Below are 21,636 nucleotides of genomic sequence, written 5' to 3'. Positions count from 1 at the left end.
TATTAAAAGGCCATGAGGTGCAAGAAAGCCTTATCCATTATTCATATTTGTTTCAGGCTAAGCGCTAGACCCCCCAGATGCTGAACATTTATAAATGTCTATTTGGGAAGCACTGACTGTGATTCAAAGTGCTCTTGGGTTGTTTTTAACTGCTTAAACCCGTTTGTCAATCTTCTCAGTGTTGACCATTTGCATTTCTTTTCACTAATTAAAACAATTAAAATTATTTTATTGAATTATTACCTTTTTTTTGCACGGATTTGTGTGTTTCTGTTGGGAAGAAAGGTCAAGAATGCCTAAGTATAAGAACTATGCCAGTGAATATAAAATACACGTATCAAACATTTCAAATATAATGCAGATCTTCTATAGTGTGCTTTTTACAATGAATTTTCCCCAAATGATTAAAAGATGTGCCTTAATCAGATCCCATGGCTCCACTACAAATACACTTTTCCCTATGCAGAATTTAAGTCTAGGACGATTTCTATCCTGACAGTGCCTTGGAAGCAGCACATCTGCAAGGAATATAAGAGAAACAACCATAAGCTTGACACTACAGCTCCATGTTCACACCATTTATTCAACATCAGAAATGCTTACAAGGTCACCCACCAAAAATAGATCCTGTGTCTCATCCCCTCTGTGGGCCCAACCTGCAACACTCTGTTTTCAATGACCCAGAACTACTTTCTGGAAACTCCAGAAGGAAATACTTTGATAGGTAGAAAAAAAGTCTTCCCTTGGCTTCTTGACACATTTTTTTTCCTCCACTTCTTCTCTCCTTCCCATGGGTTTTCATCCTTCTATAACTCCCTTTGCTGGCTGCCCTTGCTCACGCCCTGCAATGGCAGGGCTTCCCTTGGTCCCCTATGTTCTAGGGTGTGACTCTTCCAGCAACTCACTCTATGAGTGGAGTCTAGACTGCAGCCAGCTGCCCAGGCGTGAAGCCTGCTTTCTCCACTCAATGGCTGTGTGACCTAGAGCAAATTACTTAATTTTTCTTTGCCCTGAATTGAACATCTGAAAAATGGCGTTAATGGTATCTTACAGGGGTGCTGTCAAGATTAAATGAGTTAATAAGCATTTAGAATCATATGGGCCCAGCACACAGAATGTTCTCTGCAATGCTCATTATTTTTAACAATGTTTGTCTTATCCCTCTGCTCTCCCTTTGATGTTCTCCCTGATCACAGGGATGACAAATATCAACATTGCGTAACTGGTCCCTGAGTCTCTACTTCAGGATCTGCTCTCCGTCCAGAAAGCCACACCCATATTTCTAACTGTCCCTTGGGCATCTTTGTCCTGTTGTCTAACGCATAATTCTAGCTTGATATTAGAAAGTCACCATATCCACACCCCAAAGCTACCTGCCCCCCAAGTGTGCTACTGTTACTTAGAGGCACACTTGAACTTCTGCTCCACCCATTCAGTGTTGGTCGCCAGGTCCCACAGGTGTTACTACAGGACCTTTCACACTTTGCTCCCTTCTCACTCCTCCGTCATCAGCCCAGATCTACGACGCTTTTCTTCTTGCCTCTATCTTTTCACGGATGTCAGACTAATATTTCTAACGTATATTTCCAATCATGTCTTTCGTTGGTTTAAATCTCTCCACTGGCTCTCCAGAAACTCAAGACACTGAATCTCAACTCCTCTCTCTGGCAGTTGAGGTCTATCTCAATAAAACTCCTATGTATCATTCTGGGCTTACTGGAAATAATATGCTTGTATGGAGTCTGTTCCCTCTGTTTCTTCCCACTGTTCTTTTCACCTAGGTATTTTGTATTTTTTCCCATTACGCTGGTCAAACCCTACCTTTCATTTGGGCCAATTTCAAATGTTAGCTCCTTTTCAGATGTCCTGAAAATAATACTATGCCCCCCTCTGCTGAACTCCCTCCCAGAGAGCTTCGCGTTCATCTATAGCATTTATCAGACTCTGACTTGTCTCCCAGTCCTTGGCATACTTCTTTAATTCCTCCTTCTAGATCATAACTTCTTCAAAGGCACTTACTCTATCCTTTAAAGCTTCAAATGGGATAAAACGAATCGCAATAATAGCACCAGGAATTAAGCTCATTTATTCTGCAAAGCAGCAGCCTGTTGTCAAATGCTAACCCTCTTCCTCACAGTCCTCATAAAAAGAATGGGAAAGCATATAAATGCAGTGGCACACAAGAGGAACATACCGTGTGAGCAATTACGCCAATTCCTTTTATAGGAAGCACACAGCTGAGATAAACATGGAAGCACATTATTTACCATCCACATCTCGTTGCCAAATTCTTCTACTTCTTCTAAATTTTTCATTAAAGGAAATCAAAGAAGGTAAACAAAAGTAGCCCTTGGGAGAAATCAGCACAACGGAAAGCACTCATTTATCAGCATGGCCTCAGAAAAATGTCTAATTTTTTTTAAACTGCATCTTTTGGGGCCAGACGCTTAGGCACACAGACACTGATACCTCGTCTCTGGGTGTGCGCCGCCACGCCACACCCTGGCTTCGGTTGAAGGTAAAGAAGGAGGTTCGGGCAGGAGCGACTTACCTTCAGGGCATCCTGGGTGTCGTCCAGACAGTAGACTCGAACACTGTACTCCAGAGACGAGCAGCAAAGGGGCCCAAAGATGGCCAGCTTCAGGCGCTTCGCGGCAGCTTTGGTGGTGGACTGCCCGACCAGGGCGTAGGTGCTGAGGTTCTCTGTGAGGAGGTGGCAAGCCTCTGCGTCCAGCTGAATGTAGCAGGGCGTCGTGAAGTTTTCTTCTCCAACCACCACCACATCCTGAAAGACAGGAAGGAAGGGGCCATGGTTGAGCCACTGCGGGTCCTGCTGGCCGCCATGATGGTGTCCAGGCAGACACAGCAGGACCTCTTCTGCTAAGTGTGATCATCCTTTTCCCTGTTTTTTTTTTTTTTTTTCCTTTCTCGGGCTTTATTATACCTCTATTTCCCTTCTTAATCATTTTCTCCCTTCCCCTTGCCTTCGTTCTGCATTACTGGAATTGACATAAAATTCTAAAAGAAATTCATGAATTATCCTCTTAATTTCAGCGTACCTGAGTTTATTACCCGCTTCTGAGAATTTAATGTTTTTTAATCTCTAAGTGTCTAATTGAATCTAAAAGTACTGTTTTATTTCAATGTCATTATAGAGTAGTAAGTTTTTCCCTAAAAATTAGGGGTTTGAAAAGATTTAGAGAAATTAAGGAATGATGCAATACCATTCTACTGTGTTTTTCCAAACTCACCTGTCAATTACTTTTCAAAGCAATATGCTGCTTTTTCTCAATAATCTGGAGTGCTAGACTCTAGGGAAAGTACAATATAGCAAAATCAATGCTTTTCTCTGGTTAAACAGCCTATCCTTTTCAGCTTTTGAAAATATCTAGCAAGAAATAAAAATAAATGGAAGTGATGAATATTGCTAAAATAGTTACGGACTCAAGTTCCTGATTTGTCCAAATGACTCAGGCCACAGAAGAAAATCATCTGAAAGACCAAGTGCAGGACCTATAAACCAAAGGTCAAAATTCCGCATACATCCCAGGTACTAGGAACGTGTGAAGCAGGCAGGGCAGAAGACAATAGGGAATGGGGGAGACTGGGGTAAAGCCGAGCACAAGCCTGTCTAACGAGCTCAGTCTCCACTGGGCTCAGTCCACCGCAGCTATGCAGACATACAGGCCCCGTGAGAAAACAACCTTGAATTTTTCAAGAGAAGCTGGAAGTTCACATTTTCTATGTGAAAATTCCCAACTTTTAATTAATTCAAATTCAGAAGAAAACTCCATGTGGGAGAAATAAAATACATGTGTGGGCCTGATTCCGCCTCCGCATTAGGCTACTTTCTCTCCACAGAGGCAGAAGCTACAACTGCTTTGATTCCCACCGTAGCTCAGTGGGCCTGGCTCATGGGGAGCAAATGGCTATTTGTCAAAAAAAAAATGAATGAATGTGTCATCATAAATTGAGTCTCTGGGGCTGAACAAAGATATGAAAGAAGTTGCCCCTCGGGTGGTTGTTTATTAGCTAGGCCTTGCAACATCATCCGAGCGAGAGTAGGAGGGGGTTTAATGCCATCCACGCAATCATTTCTTCAACTGTGCCTGTCCTCGAAGATGGAGCTCCAACTGCACTGACAAAGAGAGAACGAAACTCAGTACCTTCAGTTTATTGTAGCCCAAAAGGACACCTGGAAAGAAGTGTTGTGTTGTTTTTTTTTTCTCTCTCTTTCCAGCAGGGTGAGGGCAAGCCTCAAATGTCATCCCATGAGGCATGTCACAGAAAGCCTCCAGTAAGACATAGTGGAGAATAAAGATGTGCCATGTCCCTGCGATGGGTGTAAGAGTGTATTCTTAAGCCCTGCCCTCTTCTACTCTTCTTGTCTCTTTATTTCATTCTACTGTGTTGTTACTGTTATTATTACTGAAGTCCAGAAATAGACAGGGTATTAGGGTATTAAGCAGAGTCTTGTGCAAACAATTTAGAATCACTTGAGATTAAGACTTTGGGATGTTTTTGAGATAAATGATTTCAAGCTTAAATGGACTGGAAGTTAGATCTGGTGAAATCTGATCATAACTCAACATAAAGCATACCCTTGGACTTCAGTCCTGGACTTTCTGTCCTCTGGCAAGGAGCGATCCCTTCATGTGGCCAAGAGAACATGTCCTTAGGAAGGAAATTACAGTAATCCCAGGGATGCCCTTCTAATTGTAATAATACTTTTTCCTATAATATTAAAGGCTTGAATCTTCATGTACATTTTTTCTAAAACTTTCTTTCCTAAAAGAAACATCCTGCAAGTAATCACAAAGTATACAATATATAGGTTGGATGCTTTGTAATGATTACACAAAAATAGAGGGGTAGCTTTCAAAACTATTAGACAGTTTTTGATAAACATATTCCTGAAATATGCCTTCTTGAGAATATTCTAAAATGTAATGTTTAATTTGGCTATTTCCCACTTAAACAACAGATACAGTCTTTTCAAGGGTTTGACAATGAAAATCCATAAGCTGGTTTTTTTGAGTTCGAGGTAAAAAAGCTTCATGGTAACTCTGACAAATTCTTTTGCTCGTAACTTCAGGTGCTAAGTGAAGAGTTCTGATGTAAAGAACAGGATCTGTTTAAGGCACTATCTTAAGAAGTTATGATGGCAACAGCCACAGACAGCCAAGACCCCACGGGTGTGCAGCATTTTAGTAGAGCTTGGAGATGCTCCCTTCCTGTTCTCCCAAGTTCAGTTCAGAAGAACTATATTCCCTGTATGTGTCTACGATGCCTACCATTTTCTGACCCAGGTGCAATGTTTCTCTACCTGCAAATTAAAAAAAATATATAGATGTTTCCCATCCTAAGACATAGTATGTATGTTCTGACAGGGACTTGTGTAAGACTCTCAAGTGTACTTTCCCTAGGAGTTAGCTAATGCTTGGCCATCATTTTCATTGTGCCTACGTATCAGTAGATAAAGCATTCGGGAACTAGTCTCTCTCCCTCCCTCCCTTCTCATACACCATCTCCCCCTCTCTCCCTCCTTTTGAGTGTAAGCTAAAATTCCACTCATGTTCTGCTTTCAAAATAAAAGTCTCCCCGTAATTACTCCAGTTTGTCTGCATGAATTGCTCTTGTGTTCCATCTTTATCCCAATGTTCGCTCACCTCCCACTGTCCCTGTGCTGCCTGGTTCTTGAGCTGTATCTTCCAGTCTTCGGTATTGGGATCTGCGCAGTGATGCATAGTGAGGATGACGGGGCGGGTCAGCAGGGCTCCCGGAGGCCCACAGCTCACCACAGGGGTCAAGAGTGTCTGGGTGTCTTCCATGGGTGGCCTAGGAGAAGAGCAAAGATTGGCATCAGTGACCTTTCCATAGCATCCCCTTACTATGTACTCATCGAAATTTTTAGATCCAAAGTTGTACAAATTGTTTCTACTTGGGAGTTTATTTCGTGTTTTGTTTTTTAGTTTTTTTGGTTGCGGGGGGAGGCAGAATTAAATGGGAAGACATGTCCTTTATACCAAGATTTTATTTAATCTTCAAGACTGGAGATATTTATGATCACAGTGAATCGGCCAGTATCTCTTTGATCCCCTTCCCCCAGACACAGGTCTGCCTTTGGTAATTTCCTCTGAATTCACATACGGATACTTTTAGGATGGAACAAGAAGGAACAGAGTTCTTAGGAGGTAACATAACCATCTTTTCTGATAATACTTGCCATTGCTTTCACAGGGTTTTACATACTTTTATGTTTTTAGGCCCTAACTTGAGAAATACTACAAAAAAATTACTTCAGAGTAAGCACAGCCTAGAGCTAAACTTCTAAATGACTTTCAGGAATAATTCAGGCTAGTAGAGCAGATTCATTCTTTCAAATATGACCAGACAGAATATAGAACGGTATTCTATAGTTCTAGAATTTAAAACAAAATCTACTTGTATACTTCATACTCCGAGAATCTGGGTGGAAAGAACTTCAAAGATCTAAATTCTTTATTTCCACATTTAAAAAAATTATCTTAAGACCTTTCTCTAACTAACATGACTGTAGTCAACAAACAAATGGAAAAATTAACCCAAGGTATCAGTTGATATGTGAGCAGTAGTCCCAAATTTTTGAACGGGTTGCCCAAAGTCTTACAACTAACAAGTGCTAGCACTGGGACTAAAGCCAATGCCTTCTCAACAACAATCCTCAAAACTACTGTCAGAACAGTGTGGCTAAGAAATCATGAACTCAGAGTTTCAGAGGAGGCAGGGCCCCTGGGGTCAAGAAGCACCACCTTCCATTCGAAGTAGGAACCCCTCTGCCATATGCTGACATAAGGATAGTGCTTTAGACACATCCAAAATTGTACTCCACTACTATTGACGGTCACCTCATCTATTATCAATTCGAATTTACAAAACCTTCTTAGGATAAACACAATCTGCCTTCCCGACACTTCTCATCTTTGGCCTGCTTTCTCCCCACTTTGGCATCAAAGTCTTTCAAGTATTTAAAGATTGTTATGATGCCTCTAAAAAGTCATGATGCCTCTTCTTTATTTCAGAACAAACATCCTCAATTTTTAAACTTCAACCAGATAAGCATGGTTGCCAGATATCTCCCTATATTTCTATCTTCATTTTTATATAGATGTCTGTTAGGGTTCCAATGTCTTCACTAAAGGGAGGCATCTGGAAATGAACATTATACTCAGGTAGGCAGCATGGCAGGACCACTACTTTCCTTGATTTGGAATATGTAGTTACAGCAATGCCTCACAAATTGTTGCCTTAGATTCTTCTCGGTTAAGTAATTATTTATAAATATTATTGCAGGCTCGAGTTACATAGGAAGATGGAGATAAAATGGTTAAGCATCTCCTTTATAAAATGAGGCAATAAAGCCCCAAGAAGTTTAAGTAATTTGTTAAAGCTAACCACTCTGTGTATTCCTACCATGAAAGGCTCTTAGGCTGTCTCTGTAGTTTTGTGGTTGCAATGATAGCTTTTGAACCTATGTACAGAAATTTATATTTAGCTATTTAATTTCACCTTAATAGTTTTAGAGAAAATTTCAGGTCATCTATTTCTTAATGCTGTCTTTCCTCCAAATATCAGCCAACTCTTCCAGTCTTTCAGCTCCATTAATCTGATATGTCTGCCATTTATGTTCTTGTTCTAATCGTGGATAGCACTGTAGTGCAAGAACAGAGCAAAGGTCTTTTCAAAGCTACTACTTAAAACCTCTCTCCAGCCTGACATCAATAACTTGAATTTGTTGCTGTCGCCATATAAACCAATTAAAATATACATTGTCTAATTCTCATCTTTCTATTCCATTCACATGGATATTATAACGGACATATCAAATTCCTTTATAATTGTGATGGCCACTTGAAAAGCATTTTCCTCTAAGATATTTTCTTTATCTCTGGTTAATACATTAAATGCTAAATAATCTAGAAGTTAGCTTATATCTATAGCTTAACCTAATTTAACACTCAGTGATGGCAGCAGTTTTATATATATTTATATATAAATATAGTTGAAAGACAATTCTCCATGGAACTTTCATGTTTCTCCATGTCTTTTCAAGACAGTTGTATAATGATCACCTTGGAAGATAAAGATACTGCTTATCTTTGGAGCAAATGGCAAACGTGTCTACTTCCCATTATAAAAAACTCAGGTTCTCTGAGCTCAGAGGTCCTTCCTGGAACGCAAGTGTGTAGATAGACTGAGTGTGTAGCTATCATCTGATCCTCTCTGCATCTCCGTTTTGGAACCGGGATTTTGGGAACTGGCACAAAAATGATCAAACTCTTGATAGTGCTATTGCTGTGAGTAACAAACTGTCCTTTGTCTCTGACCCCGGAGTCTTGTGTCATCTATCAGGAACCACAAAACTGTGGTGGCTAGGGTAAGGTCAAATCTTAGAGTCCTTAGCTTTTGACAGTTATTTTCCTTTTGACATATTTGACATAGTGCTTCCTCTCATTCTAAAATTTCACGAGGATCTCACCAACATATGTTTTTTTTTCCCTTCCTATTTAGAAAATAAAAATAATTTTTATCTCCTTTTAGTCTTTACCATCTTTCCATCCTCAGTGAATAATGACACAGTTTTATTGAATCTAAAGTTATCAAAGTACTTGGAAATGTACTTTTTGGAATAATAAGATTATTGGCAGCTTGAGAAGTCTTCACTATTCCCTTCATCCCTTAGTTTTCATTTCCTCTTAACCCAGTTTTTCTTCCTTCCTTCCACTCTGAAGTTCACTCTTAGTACATGGGTGAAGTTCTGGTTTCATTGTGGTGCAGCTGATATTACACTATCTGTCCTAGGCAGTAGTCTTATTCTTGCTAATTCTATTTTTCCTACCATGGCGGGGAAAAAAATAGCAGTGACTACCTTTTTGTGAGCACTCCTTTTAGTTAGAAGTGTACCTTGAGAAGTGAGCATTAAACTTTTAAGGAAGGAGATTTAAGTGGAATCCATTTCAAGTGGTCCTTGCAATATAGATGGAGATTGGAAACATCTGTCTCTCAGTCTGCTGTTAGCAGCCGGTGCTTGAGGCAGAAAGAGGAGGGGTTCTTCTCATCACTGAGTTGGAACAGAAGGGAGAAGCCTCCCTGCTGGGCTGGGGAGCTGTCAGACCTGTACTCTCCAAGCACACCCCTGGCATGCAATATTGATGGGCACCGTTCTTGGAGGAGGGATAGCAAGGGAAGGAAGGGGCAGTAGGTGTCAAAAGAATTTATTAACCCAGTGAGGTGCAAGAATGTAATGAATAGGGAAGTGGTGAAGTGGAATTCGTAATGGGGAATGAAAAACAAAGAAGAAATAACGATAAGAATCTTTTTGTTTTTAAGATGAAAGAAGTAGTGTTGAAATTGGAAACATTTCCAAGCGTATATGGAAGGAGTGATTTAGGGAAGATTAAGATTTGACTATGTGAAACCAAAGGTCAGAGTGTTTAAATCCACATTTCCTTTCTTTACATGAAGAGAGGATATTAAAATATGCAGAACAAAACTGGTAGAAAATAAACATAAATAAGCCTGACTCATGCTTTTGCAAAGGGCTCCACTCCTGTGTTACCTGAAATATTGCAGCATTCTCTAAACATTAACTGCAGATGACGTGGAAATGAACACAAAGCAAAAATTCGCTGCAGAAGCAGCAATTAAGTCAAAAGTCAGTAATGAACGATAATTAAAGTTTTCAAGGCTTTTCAAAGTCCAGCGAGGATAATATGGTAATGCTGGATGGATTCTGAAGCCTCGGGGACAAAGCGCCTCAGAGAGGAGTTTGAGTTTCCTGTCACAAAGATTTTCTCATCCTTTGCTTGCTGTTATCAGTGAGGAGAACTTTTACACAGAAGGGCATGATTTACAAAACTTTCATAAAAGCAATCGCATTTGCGCTCACGGCACACCTGTAAGGGAATTGGGATAAGTATTTCTATTACTTCTTTCTCCAGAAGACGAAACTGAAATCTAGAGCTATTAACACACTTGCCTAAGGCCTCCAAACTAGTAACAGGCAAGGCTAGATTTCAGCACAAGTGATTTGGTTTCTTTCGCACAGTGGTGTATTTTGGGTTGCTTATCTGGGTTTAGGGCCTTGAGACTTTTTTTTGGTCTGTTTGCTAGAGGAAGCTAGAAATTACTTCCTGAAGAGAATCTGTCTCCATCCACCTCTGTGTGAAGATGCCTTCTATTAACATACATGTCTTTTGTCAGGTCCCTCAGGATGACAATCCCACCCTAGGCTCAGCTGCCTTTTGAAGCACACGGTTTCACATATAACTGGCAACTTGAAATATTTGCACTCTAGGTATCTGACAGGGAATATCTAACTCACTTGCTATCAAAAGCTCAATTGAGCAAAAAAAAAAAAAAAAAAATTATGGAAGCCACTCTGAAGGGCGTGCCACCATTTCCCTAGACAAGCCAGAATCTATCCCTGGATGAAGCCAGAACAGCTAAGTATTATGCTCTCACTGAATGGCTGAATCCTCATGGAATTATTTTACTGAATTTCTACTTGGGCCTTATCCCATCTACTTACATGGAGGGACGTTAACAGAAGGAGCCCTATGAAAACTCACTGCTGTTTTAATTTTGAGGATGCTGTTCACTGTATTAACAAAAAAAGAAATGTCTTCTTCATGTGGAATGAAAGGAGAAATAATTGAACTTCTTTGGGGCGTATTTTTCCTCATGGACACATGGATTTTGTAACTTACCACATTCCCCTCTTGAAAACTTTGGAAGAGTAAATTCATGACCTATTACCACGAAATACACTGGGAATCACACGAAATGTTTTATACTTTAACTGCTCACCTGACTTTATCTTTTCAAATCTTATTTTTTCTCATTTTCTCATTTTTTTCATCGACTTATTTACAATATTTTTCCTCCCATTGTAAAGACTGTGTTTTCATAAATCACCTTCCACAATCTCTTTATAAGTAGGATTGCAGTATATGAACACTGTGGAGAACAGTGAGAGAGTAAGATTTAAATATACCTGGACTCCACTTTCTTCCCCCTATACCTGGAGCCTTTATACAGCTGTACATTGCAATAAGGACTTGGGGGCTCAAAAGGGGACTATCACTGAGTTTCACTAAGAAATAATAATGTCAACTACTATTTTACCAAGTTCCAAAAACATGTTAAACAAATGAAAACTTTCTGCTATACGATGACTTACATAAAAGAATTTTGGTCCACTATCTTAACAAACTATTTTATTATTTATACTTAGCCCCTATATATGATAGTTTACATTGCCTCACCACTAAGTCCCACCTGGAACCCTTCTTAACTGGGACTTCATCCTTGGGAAAAATCTTAAAGGCCACCAATGTCTTGCAGTCAACAAATCCAATGATTTCTTGCATTATTCTCTTTCTTTACATTTCGATTTTAATAATACCTGTGGCAACCACTTCACCATCTTGAAACTCTCTTTACTTTTGTTTTTTTTCTCCATTATACTTACAATCATTCATTCAAAAATACTCATTGAGGAGCCACGCGGTGCTCGGCACCACGCCAGATGCAAACTCTGTATTTATCTGCCTTTTCCTCACGTGTTCTGTTTCCCTGGTGACTCCCCGACTGCATCACCAGGGTGAATCCCATCCCCTAGCCGCACTCATGGCCCACATCTAAATAAAAATTCGCCCTCTTCCTGGAACCACCTGCCCTTACACGTTTCCCAGCGCCCAGTGCTGATTTCGTACATATTCATGTGTTTGTCACTCTTCTGTGATACTTCTAACTGGTGGTGAAATCTTTTTTTTTTTTTTTGCCTGAAATATATTTCACTCTTCATCCTCCAGACTCAGGCCTAGCTTCTTCCCCTCTCTCCTCACACCTAGTTTATGGCCACAGCTCAACAAGGCAACCAGCCTTCAGGGAGTCTTCCTGTTCCCTCCACCAACTCATCCAGCCTACCTTCTTCACCAGTTCAGGCTTTAAAATGCACTGCTATTTTCGTATCACTTGGCTGCTTGCAGACCTTTCATGGGGCCCCACAGTTTATCAAGAAAGTTCTATTTACCTTTACATTTGGAATGTCTAAGTCGATTTTCTGGCCTTTTGAGAAAACTACTAAGCGAGGGCAGAATACAGAGAACGGGAAAATTAACATTGGTATTTTGAATTCCCATTATTTTTCAATAAGAAATGACAAAGAGCAAAATTTCAGTCTGAGTCAGACTCTTTTTTTTAAACTGCTACTGAAAACAAGGCAAAAAGGTCCACGTGAGTGCCATTAATCATGGAAATTGCATCCACGGGGGAAACAGAGGCTTGGCGGCCTCTCCCGAGATCTGTAAAGCGGGAGAGGTAGAAATCATGAGCGCGGCCTTGCAGCTTTGCTCCCCTGTCAGAGGCAGCTTGTCCTGTCCCTGCAGCTCATTTAGGTTGCTCATCTACGATTCAGGGCCCTCTCTTAGAGCACATTCAGGAATGATAAGGCCCCCTTGTCACATCCACTCTGCCACATGTAATTAAGTTCACGCCTCCCTCTAGACAGTTCACACCAGCAGATGACCAGCTGGATACCAGCCAGCTGGAAAACCACCCAGTTTTGGATGCAATAAAGGGAATCAGAGAGAAAGAAAATGGAGAAAAATGATCAAAATTGTCCTACAAGTGACTTGAACTAACATTCATATCTTCTGATGTTCTCCCAAAGTCTTCTCTCAGAAGCTCTGTCTCAGATCATGTGAGGATAGAAAGGGTCCTCAGTGAGCAGGAGAAAGAAACTGTGTTCAGGAATGCACTAGAGGAAGCAGCAGAGGCTCGGCGTGCCTTCGTGCGGTCTACAAACGAGGCATGGATGGCTTGTGAGAGAGCGGAAGCGCTTCGCGGTGAGACCACGTGGCTGCGAATTTTGCCTTCCCTCAGCTGTTAACTGTGAAAAACTCGGCTACGTGACTTGTTTTCCCCAGAGCGCTCGTGTTTTGATCTTTACATTGGAACTCATCATAACTCACAGAGTTGTAGTGAGGAATAAATGAAATTAAAAGTGAATACATGGTGAACAAATGGAACTATGCCTTCAGTTATATTAAAATATCCTAAAACACATTCTTGTCATTGTGTTTTTACAAGAAAAACGCATCTAGTTCACAACAGAAAATAAGTGCAGAGAGGAATTTCTCATTATTTGCCACAGGTATCTTCCTGTGTTTGCGCCTTGATTCGTGGTCTCTTGTGCGTATTTCCTTTTGAGATCTTGGGGTTTCTCTAGCTTCGTTTATATAAACAAAACTTCTCTGATGCGCACTGAGTTCAGCAGACTAAGTCCCTCCGCACCTAACTTGAGGTGGTGCAGACGGCGAGAAGTGATTTATACAGTTTCCTTTTCTTTTGAGTCAAAGGCAGAGGAAGCTCAAAGCAGAAGTGTGTAGCTTTACCAATTTTTTGTTTTCTCTTGCTTTCATCTAAAATGCACAGTTATTCTGACTAGGGTGCTGGCTACCCCGTGGGAAGGAGAGCCATACAAGGCGCGTGAACGCACACCCCCTTCAGCCTCGGCGCGCTCCTGCGGCAGCCCCTTAAGGCTTGCTGTTGGTCATCAGATGGACGATAAGAGACACGAACACCTCACTGTTTTTCAGCATAAAGCACGAGCCAATCCTCATTCCTGTTTCAACAAAGTGTCCATGTTGGCAAAGGCCTCGAGGGATGGATGCACTTGGTGCCAACCTTGACTTTGGACAAGAGGAAGCGGACAATAAGTATATACAGGGGCCTTCATTTCTCCTACTGCAAAAGAAGGGCGCACTGAGGGCCTGTGACTGTTACTGTGCATTGAGAATGAAAAAAATGAATATTTGATGTGAGTAAATACGAGCCTTTTAGTAATTTTCTGTTACTCAAATTTAAGCATGAAGAATGCTCAAGGAACTCTGTCATTTTCTTAGGCTAGTGTTTGTCCAGGTGAAAGTACACCACCTGAGGAAAAAACTGTTCTGGGTCCTACAGATTACAAATGCCAGTATCTCCACCTGAGAGCATGATAAAAGAGCTTTTCGGCTTTTGAAGAACAAGACTAAAAATGGATGTTTTTCTGAGGATGAGAGAGGGAAGACGGAAGGTATAATGCGTTATAATGATAACCTAGTTCGACATTTGTCACTCATGCTTTGTACGTGGAGCTCAGGGCTGAAGAGCCGACGCCTTTCCCCTGGGGAAAAGCAATGATAATTACATGTAAGGATCTTCATTTCAACCACGTCTTTTATTTTAAGACCGCGGTGTACTTCAGAAGCATTAATCAGTCAGGCCTTTAAAGCACTATTTAATACACGCGTTTTATGTGGGAACTAACCAAGAGAGACCATTTGTTAGATTTGTCAGAGGCCAGACTGAAAATTGAATTTAGGACTTTTCAACTCCTATTGTTATTTTAACTTAAAATCACCTCATCTTTATGATTATGGCACATTCAAAACAAAGCCTCGTGATTCAAGCTAGCTTTAATCAACCCTACATCCATTTAGAAAGGCTCGATATGGAATTTTTAAGTGCTGAACATAAGAAGGAGGTTGATAACACTTAAGCTAGGGGGAGTCACAAAAAGAAGACGCCGCAGGTGAGGATAAAGTGCCAGGCTGACATGGGGGGGGGCAGGTCAGAGGTTAAGGGGTTGTCTAATCTCTGTAACCTTTGACCCCATAATGGGATAGGGCTGGATTCCTGAGCCAGGCCACATGAAGCTGATGTCTCTGTGTCTACCCACGTATCTCTCTAGACGATCTATGGATTACATTTCTGGCTATTTTTTCCAGTTATCCTGGCCACATGTCCACTTGTGAAAAGGTCTCTGGCCCTCGGCCCATACTCAAGATCTGCAAAAGTGTCTGAAGCTTCAAAGATAAAGAGAAGCTGACCTTTTACAGGTCTAGGGGAAAAAGGGGGATGCTGGAAGCAGGGCACTCAAGACAAAAATATGTTGGGTTTATTCTTTCGATTGCACAACTCTCCTCCAGGTCAGACATTGATAAAGTCAAGTGCACCAGAAAAAGCATATTTACCTCATATTTTCTTTCCTGTGTACAGTCACATACATTTCGTAGACTCTCCCTTGGGGAATGGCCCCAGCGGGAATCAGCAAGCTTACTCCTGAATAGCAAAAGAGAAAAGCAGTCACATAAGACCTATGAATCAAAAGGAAACTTCACAGAATGCCTTTGAAGCAAGTGAAAAGGGAATGAGGAGATTTTGTGGCCATGTAGCCACAAGCCTGCTTTTTCTCTAAAGACATGTAAATATTCATAGCTGCCCTGCCTTCCTTCCTTATTGGCCTTATTTGTTACCACAGCTCCCTCTGAACTGTTATGGAATTACTCAAAGGAATGATGTCATTTTTTAAACTCTTGTTTTATTTAAGGAATAGACAGATGGTTCCACTGTTGTTTTCCTTGTAAAATGAGGGGAAAACCAACAACCGCTCTTAAAATTTCAAACAGCTGTAATGATGCATCGTTTCTAATTTAAGAAAAAAAAATCCCCCCAAAATTCAAAGTCAGGGAAATGCTAACCTCCATGATATCAAAAAACATTTATTTCTGAAATATCGGGTTAGCGTCAGTGTTTTTCCATAACAGAATAATAATTGGTGAAGAACTTCTTTCACCATGCATAACTCTAGGAAACGAACAGACAACTGCTAGTTTTTAGTCACAGCAGGCCAAGCAGGTTTTTATGTAGTTGCTAACAGATACCATTTTGTAGGCCTCGGGGATGGAGCTTTGTTCTAAATTCGGCGGGCCTACAGCGGTGCTTCGCAATTTGAGCTCATATCAGAATCACTGGAGGGCTTGCTGAAACACAGACCACTGGGTCCCATGTTCAGGTTTCTGACTCAGGGACCCAGAGACTGTGAACTTGGAGTAAGCTGCCAGGGGACGGCACTGCTGGTGGTCTGTGGCTACACTGTAAGACTAATTTAGGGTGGGCAGCAACCTGAAGATACTTGTCTCCATGATTTTATTCCAATAAATGGGGTTTCTTCTCAGCTCGATAAGAATTTATGGAGCGCCACGGTGAGCATTGTGTTTGGCAAAACGGTGAATGCCAAGAAGTAAGACAGTGTTCCTGTCTTTCAGTGACTTACAATTTAATTAGCGAGGAGACGGCATATGCCAACTGAGCAGAGGGCAATAAGGAAACGTGCCCGACCGTGTTGGAAAGTCTCAAGAATAAAGACTGGACAGTGAAGGAGGAACAGTTATTCAAAGGCCTTTATGTGACTGGTTGAAAATGGCGGGTCATGCCTTCTTGAGAAGAAAAGTTAACATCCACGCTGTGGTGGCCTGGGAAGCAGAATGTCGCCCTCGAGGGTAGACTGGTTTGCGGAGGCACAGAGTGGACGCAGGAAGGCCACACATGAGCCTACCAACCCTTGGTATTTTTATTTTTTCTAATGGGAACAATAAAATGTACCTTCACGTTATAGGAATGAAATAAAACTATGAATTGTAAAGCAGTAAGAGTAAGGTCTGACACGGATTAGGTTAACTTGTTGTAAAATAATGTATGTAAATCACCACTGCCTGGTACACAGAAAGTATTTACTACAGGCTACCTCCCTCCTTTCCACTTAGGAAGCCTTTATAATAATTCATACACGAAAAAGTGACAGGTATGGAAATGGGAAGGAAAGGTAGAACCCAGTGAATATCACGGGGGAAAATGCCTTGAGAGTAAGTAATATCCTGTTTGAGCAATAAAAGAACACTGGGGTGTATTTTAATCTATAACATGTGATAGACTTTAAAAAATATGTTGTCATGATTATAAAGAGCACACAATAGCAAGAGAATTAGAGAGAAAAAGGTGAAAAAAGTATATATCATATATGATCTCAGGTATGTAAAATGTATAGATGAAAGGAAAAATGATATTCCCGTTAAGGATTTTAATTTGTTAAAATATACTTTTAAAGGGATGGTGTGACAAATCGGCAAGGCATTGAAACGGGGGACTGTATCAGAGAAAGAATCAAAGACAAGTTCATATTCAGATTGTAGATCCACTGGTTCTGTGTATTACTTGGCTGTAAGGCTATTTACACATTATATTATTTTCTTCTGTTACTTGGGGCCAATCAAGTTGTTTCTTATTGCTGTATTTGCAAAATACTCAGTCTTGTCCAAAAGAGCTAAGGTAGATTCACAGAGGAATCCATTAACGCTCTTAGGACCAACAGGCGCAAACCCCTTACTGATTAATGAATATCAAACTTTAATCCAACAGTATCAGTCACTAACTTAAATTTACCCTGTAAGACCTTTATGAGACTTATCTTCTAGAAGCAGATAACCAAATGATAAGCTGAAAATTCAATTATACTACAAATATAAACTACACATAATAAGGCTGTGATTCCAGACAGATCTATCAGAAGTGGGAGTGAGTACCTTACAGATACCTTGAGGTTGAAGACTGTGAAATAGAGAGTTAATAAATGAAGACTTGATGTCTACCATGATGTCCTCTGATCTAAAAATTAGTATTCTGAAGTATTGCTTCCTACAGTAAATTGGAAGCGACCCAACTAATATGTTTTCTAATTAATTTGTCCTTTTAAAGTGTGATGACAGCAGTGAGCTCTTCTGGCTTGCCATTGCCTTCGGAAGCTCTATTAAAAAGAAGGTCAATGACAGTTCTAAATTACACGTTGGCAGAAAGTTGTGAGTATAATGTTTCTAGAGGAAGCGTTTTCAGAGTCGGTTGGAGAAAGATGACTGGTTTTGCTGATTTTGTCTCAAGTAATGTTGATGGATTTGGGTTAGATTAGGCTACAACAAACTTTTCAGGCCTCACGAAAGCAAATAAATGAAAAAGATTTGGGTACAAAAACATGTTTTCAAGATCTATGTAATTTAGACGTCTAGGAATTACCTGAATTGGGAACAATAAGGTGACCCCCCAGGGAGTTGAAGGTACCAAACGCGGTGCAGGATGGGTCAGTCTGCCTTGCTAGACTCTGATTCTTCACGTTGAGGGCCTCATTCTCCAACAAGGATTGGGTCATCTGAGGAGACAGCTTTGATGCAAACTCAGAGAGGTCATCTTGGGGGGTGACTGCACCTGAGGTGTTGTAGACTTTGATTTTCAGGTTGGGCAGTGGATCCAGAATTGGAGAGTTAGTCATTGGGATTTTGTCTGAGACATCATGCAAAGCATACACAGGTCCTCTGTACATGGCTGCAGCCGATGTGAGGTCCGGGGGTACCACCAGGAGATCTGCATCAGAAAGAGAAAAGAAGTCCATTTGCACTCTCCATTCAGGCAACTTCTATTTAATCAGGCTCCCCCTGACACTTTCTGAGCCAAAAACAAATGAACTCAGTCAATATTAGAGATGTATAGACTCTAAGGTTCTGTTGAAAAAGGGCAATTGGATTACTGTGATCCATTTTATTATTGGCTACGAACAAAGAGACATGTTCATTCTGTATTTTGCTTTCAAGTCTACTCATTGCCTCTAAGGTATTTATCTATTTCAACAGACTGGATTTGAAGATGGTGATCACCACTTAGTGACCCAGGTAATAGTTTCCCTTGTCTATACTGGATTTGAGGTCATCCATCTGTACCCCACTATATTCATATCAATGCAAGCTGTCTGGTCAAGAGGCAAAAAAAAAAAAAAAAAAAAAAAAAAAAGAAAAGGAGATGTAAGAAATCAGTCAACCAATCTGTGTACTCTTTTAAAGTGGAAGTTTAAAAGTATGAGAGAAACCTATGGAAAAAAAATGATTTGTGCACCTTGCCACCTCTGGTTGGTTATATGAATGAAGTCAACAGAATAATGGATAAAACAGACCCCAATCCACGTCTTCATGGAGCTTATGTTCAAGCTGAGCTACATGAGCTGAATGGCACTGATTCGACGCCACACAGGGTGGCCCGCAGAGATCACAGGTGTGAAGTACAATGTTAACTGACCTTGTCTCGCTGCCTTGATGTTCACGGGCTGAAAGCCTCCATTGAGTGCCGAGGAGTCAATAATATCAGAGTCAAAGTCGCGATGATTCTTGCGATACACAAACAGGGCCACCACTACGGAAATGGCCAGGCAGACTATCACGGCTATCACAATGCCAACATACAGAGCGATATCGTCTGAGTCAGGAGCAGCTGCGGAGGACAAGGAAACATTGGACCAACTGCTTAGAGAAATTTCCCACAGTACACATCCATATTGCTGTAATTTTTTCAGACATTTATTGCCTTTTTTTATAGGTTAATTTCAAATCTATTTCAAAAGCTGTATAAAACGACTGTGGCCTTTCAGTGGAAAATTATCTCTGATTTCTTTTCCTTTCTCACTCTGCATCTATCCGCCCACTAATCTATCTTGAATTGGGCAGCATAACAGACCATTTATTAGAAGGCATAAAAAGAAACTGGAACTGAAACCATCCCAACCCACAGGGAAAAAAACAAAGTTCATTACTGATTGCAGGTGAAAAAGTTTGGAAGGCTGCTTTGAATTCACTGATAGTTCTCCAAAAACATAAACATAAATACTCTGTTGGAAATATCTGGCGTGTTCCGAATCTGTATAGTTATTGAACTAGAATATTTTCCTAAGTATCATTCCAAGTCATAAAATTACTTTCCATAACACTCTCCTCTCTTTCCCCTAAATCAAGGAAGCGGTGGCTAGGAATGGTATATGTAACTAAGCAAAACAAATATTAGAAGGGAAGATGTTGGGTTTGAAAGGTGTGCTTTCGGAAGACCCAGATCTGGGAGGCAGAGGTCAATGCCGATAACTCCAGGCTTTTGATATGGATTCGGTATCACCTCTGAGAACCATGAGCTTCTCATGGTCACTGGTCAGAGATTTTACATTTGAGCTACTCGTTACTGAATCAAATATGTCTGGATGGTGCACTGAGTAAGATAAAGGCCTGGTTCAGTGATCAGAAAGGTCAGACTACCCCAGAAGGCAATTAAGCATTTGACAACACAGTGTGCAGTCAGTTGGGGGTCTGTTTCTGGGTAAAGCCAGAGGAAAATTCCTGTAAATGTTGCATATTGCCTTGGTGGCACAGAACATGCTTTGATCCAACCGCAGAAGGTGATAGAAGCTGAGAATTGAAACACAACGAACAAAATGAAACCTTTCCAGAACTCCACAAGCACCTTTACGTCTCTGTTTTTAGTTCTGTGTGACCCACAAACATTGTCAGCAAAGTTAACCAAAGCTTTTCAACTCACTGTAAAAGAGGTGATTAAACTGGTATTTCAGGGGGTCAAGAACAGCCTTTTTATGCTCCATTTTATAAACACATGCATTCTGGGGGGAGGGAATTTTCAGATATGTAAGTCCCAGGGTCTCCTAAGACTTGAGGAGCCACGATTCTGTCCTAAGCCTCACAGCCACATCGTTGATATGGGGAAATGACTCATCATGGAGATTGCCAATGGCTCACCCAAACTCGGGGTCACGGTTTCTTTGAGACATGGACAGTGTAGAGGAATTTCCTGTTGGAATCTGCTCCATCTCTTTCAGCATTTTGTGTTTAAATGTACTGCATGTGAGAGAATTTTTTTTTTGACTATTATCTTTCCCAAAGTTTCCAGAATATCAGCTTTCCCATCAATCAAGTCGATATTGACAGATCTTTTTGGAATACCAGTGACTGCCCGAACCCTCCCGGTTGCGTGAGCACTGCTAACCGCACCGTGCTGCTGGGCAGAACTCGAGCCCCTGCTGCAGCATTTTGAACTCCAGCCCGAATATTCTATCTAAACCCTTAAGGTTTTACTTTACCAGGCTGTAATTACCTGTCCAACCTGCATGTTTCCTAACTCAACACATCTGCCTTTTCTCAACCCTTTACTTTTTAGCATCTGAACCCGGCCCTTTATTAGATCAGCATATTTCACGATATGGTTTGTCGGCTATTGGGACTGACGCTCTGAATGGCTGACGGATAGATTTGAAAGCTGGCAGCAGCTTAAAATGACCCTCTTTTCTTCTCCTCAGCAGTGAAAATCTAATTTGTTTTTCATGTTAGAATATATTAGGCGCCTATTTCCTGTGTGCACATCTGTGATCCAAAGAAAGGTAAACTTGAACTGGGGGCAATCACGTTAAATGATTATTCAGCAACATAAAAACCAAACATCAAACTTACAAGAAAATCCATATTCATTCTGGGTTCTCTGTTCAGTTGAAATAGGATAAAGGAAACCTTGAAAAGAACAAAAAATGAAAAAAAATGGGAACAAAATCAAATTAATGAGGGAAACAAAATACGAAGCATGAAAAATGGTTTAATTAAAAGAAAAGGAAAAGAAACCTGTGGTCCTTTAAAATTCTGGTTCAGTACAGAATTATGATTTCGCATCTCCTGTCTGCTCTGGAGCCTCACCAAGAATTAATAAGTAGGCAGATTGAATTTCAGAGCAAAACTGGTCTCGAGTCACTAACTCTGGAGTGCTTAAAGTCTTTCTTTTATTGAGCATAAACTCTAATGGATCTAATTTATTTCAGACATCAAGGGTCATTAGCATAAGGAAAATCTTTTTTCCTTATCCCTGCCATATGCTTTAATTCCCAGGACGTATTCAGCAAGGCTCTAA

At 40.7% G+C, this 21,636-nt stretch overlaps 1 protein-coding gene across 1 annotated transcript in view; it reads right to left on the bottom strand.

The window, feature by feature from the left end:
• The window catches only part of UNC5C (unc-5 netrin receptor C), a 335,202-nt gene that overhangs the window by 23,203 nt on the left and 290,363 nt on the right, over positions 1 to 21,636 (bottom strand). Inside the window, exons 8-13 of the mRNA XM_008707176.2 lie at positions 21,189 to 21,245; positions 18,985 to 19,176; positions 17,935 to 18,279; positions 15,063 to 15,150; positions 5,670 to 5,838; positions 2,552 to 2,785 (exon numbers count right to left, since the gene is read on the bottom strand). Of these exons, the coding sequence (XP_008705398.1) occupies positions 2,552 to 2,785; positions 5,670 to 5,838; positions 15,063 to 15,150; positions 17,935 to 18,279; positions 18,985 to 19,176; positions 21,189 to 21,245 (1,085 nt within the window). The remainder of the gene's footprint in view (positions 1 to 2,551; positions 2,786 to 5,669; positions 5,839 to 15,062; positions 15,151 to 17,934; positions 18,280 to 18,984; positions 19,177 to 21,188; positions 21,246 to 21,636) is intronic.

Source organism: Ursus maritimus, unplaced genomic scaffold, assembly GCF_017311325.1.
Source record: "Ursus maritimus isolate PB19 unplaced genomic scaffold, ASM1731132v1 scaffold_8, whole genome shotgun sequence".
NCBI lineage: Eukaryota > Metazoa > Chordata > Mammalia > Carnivora > Ursidae > Ursus > Ursus maritimus.
This window is presented reverse-complemented; position numbering and strand designations above follow the sequence as displayed.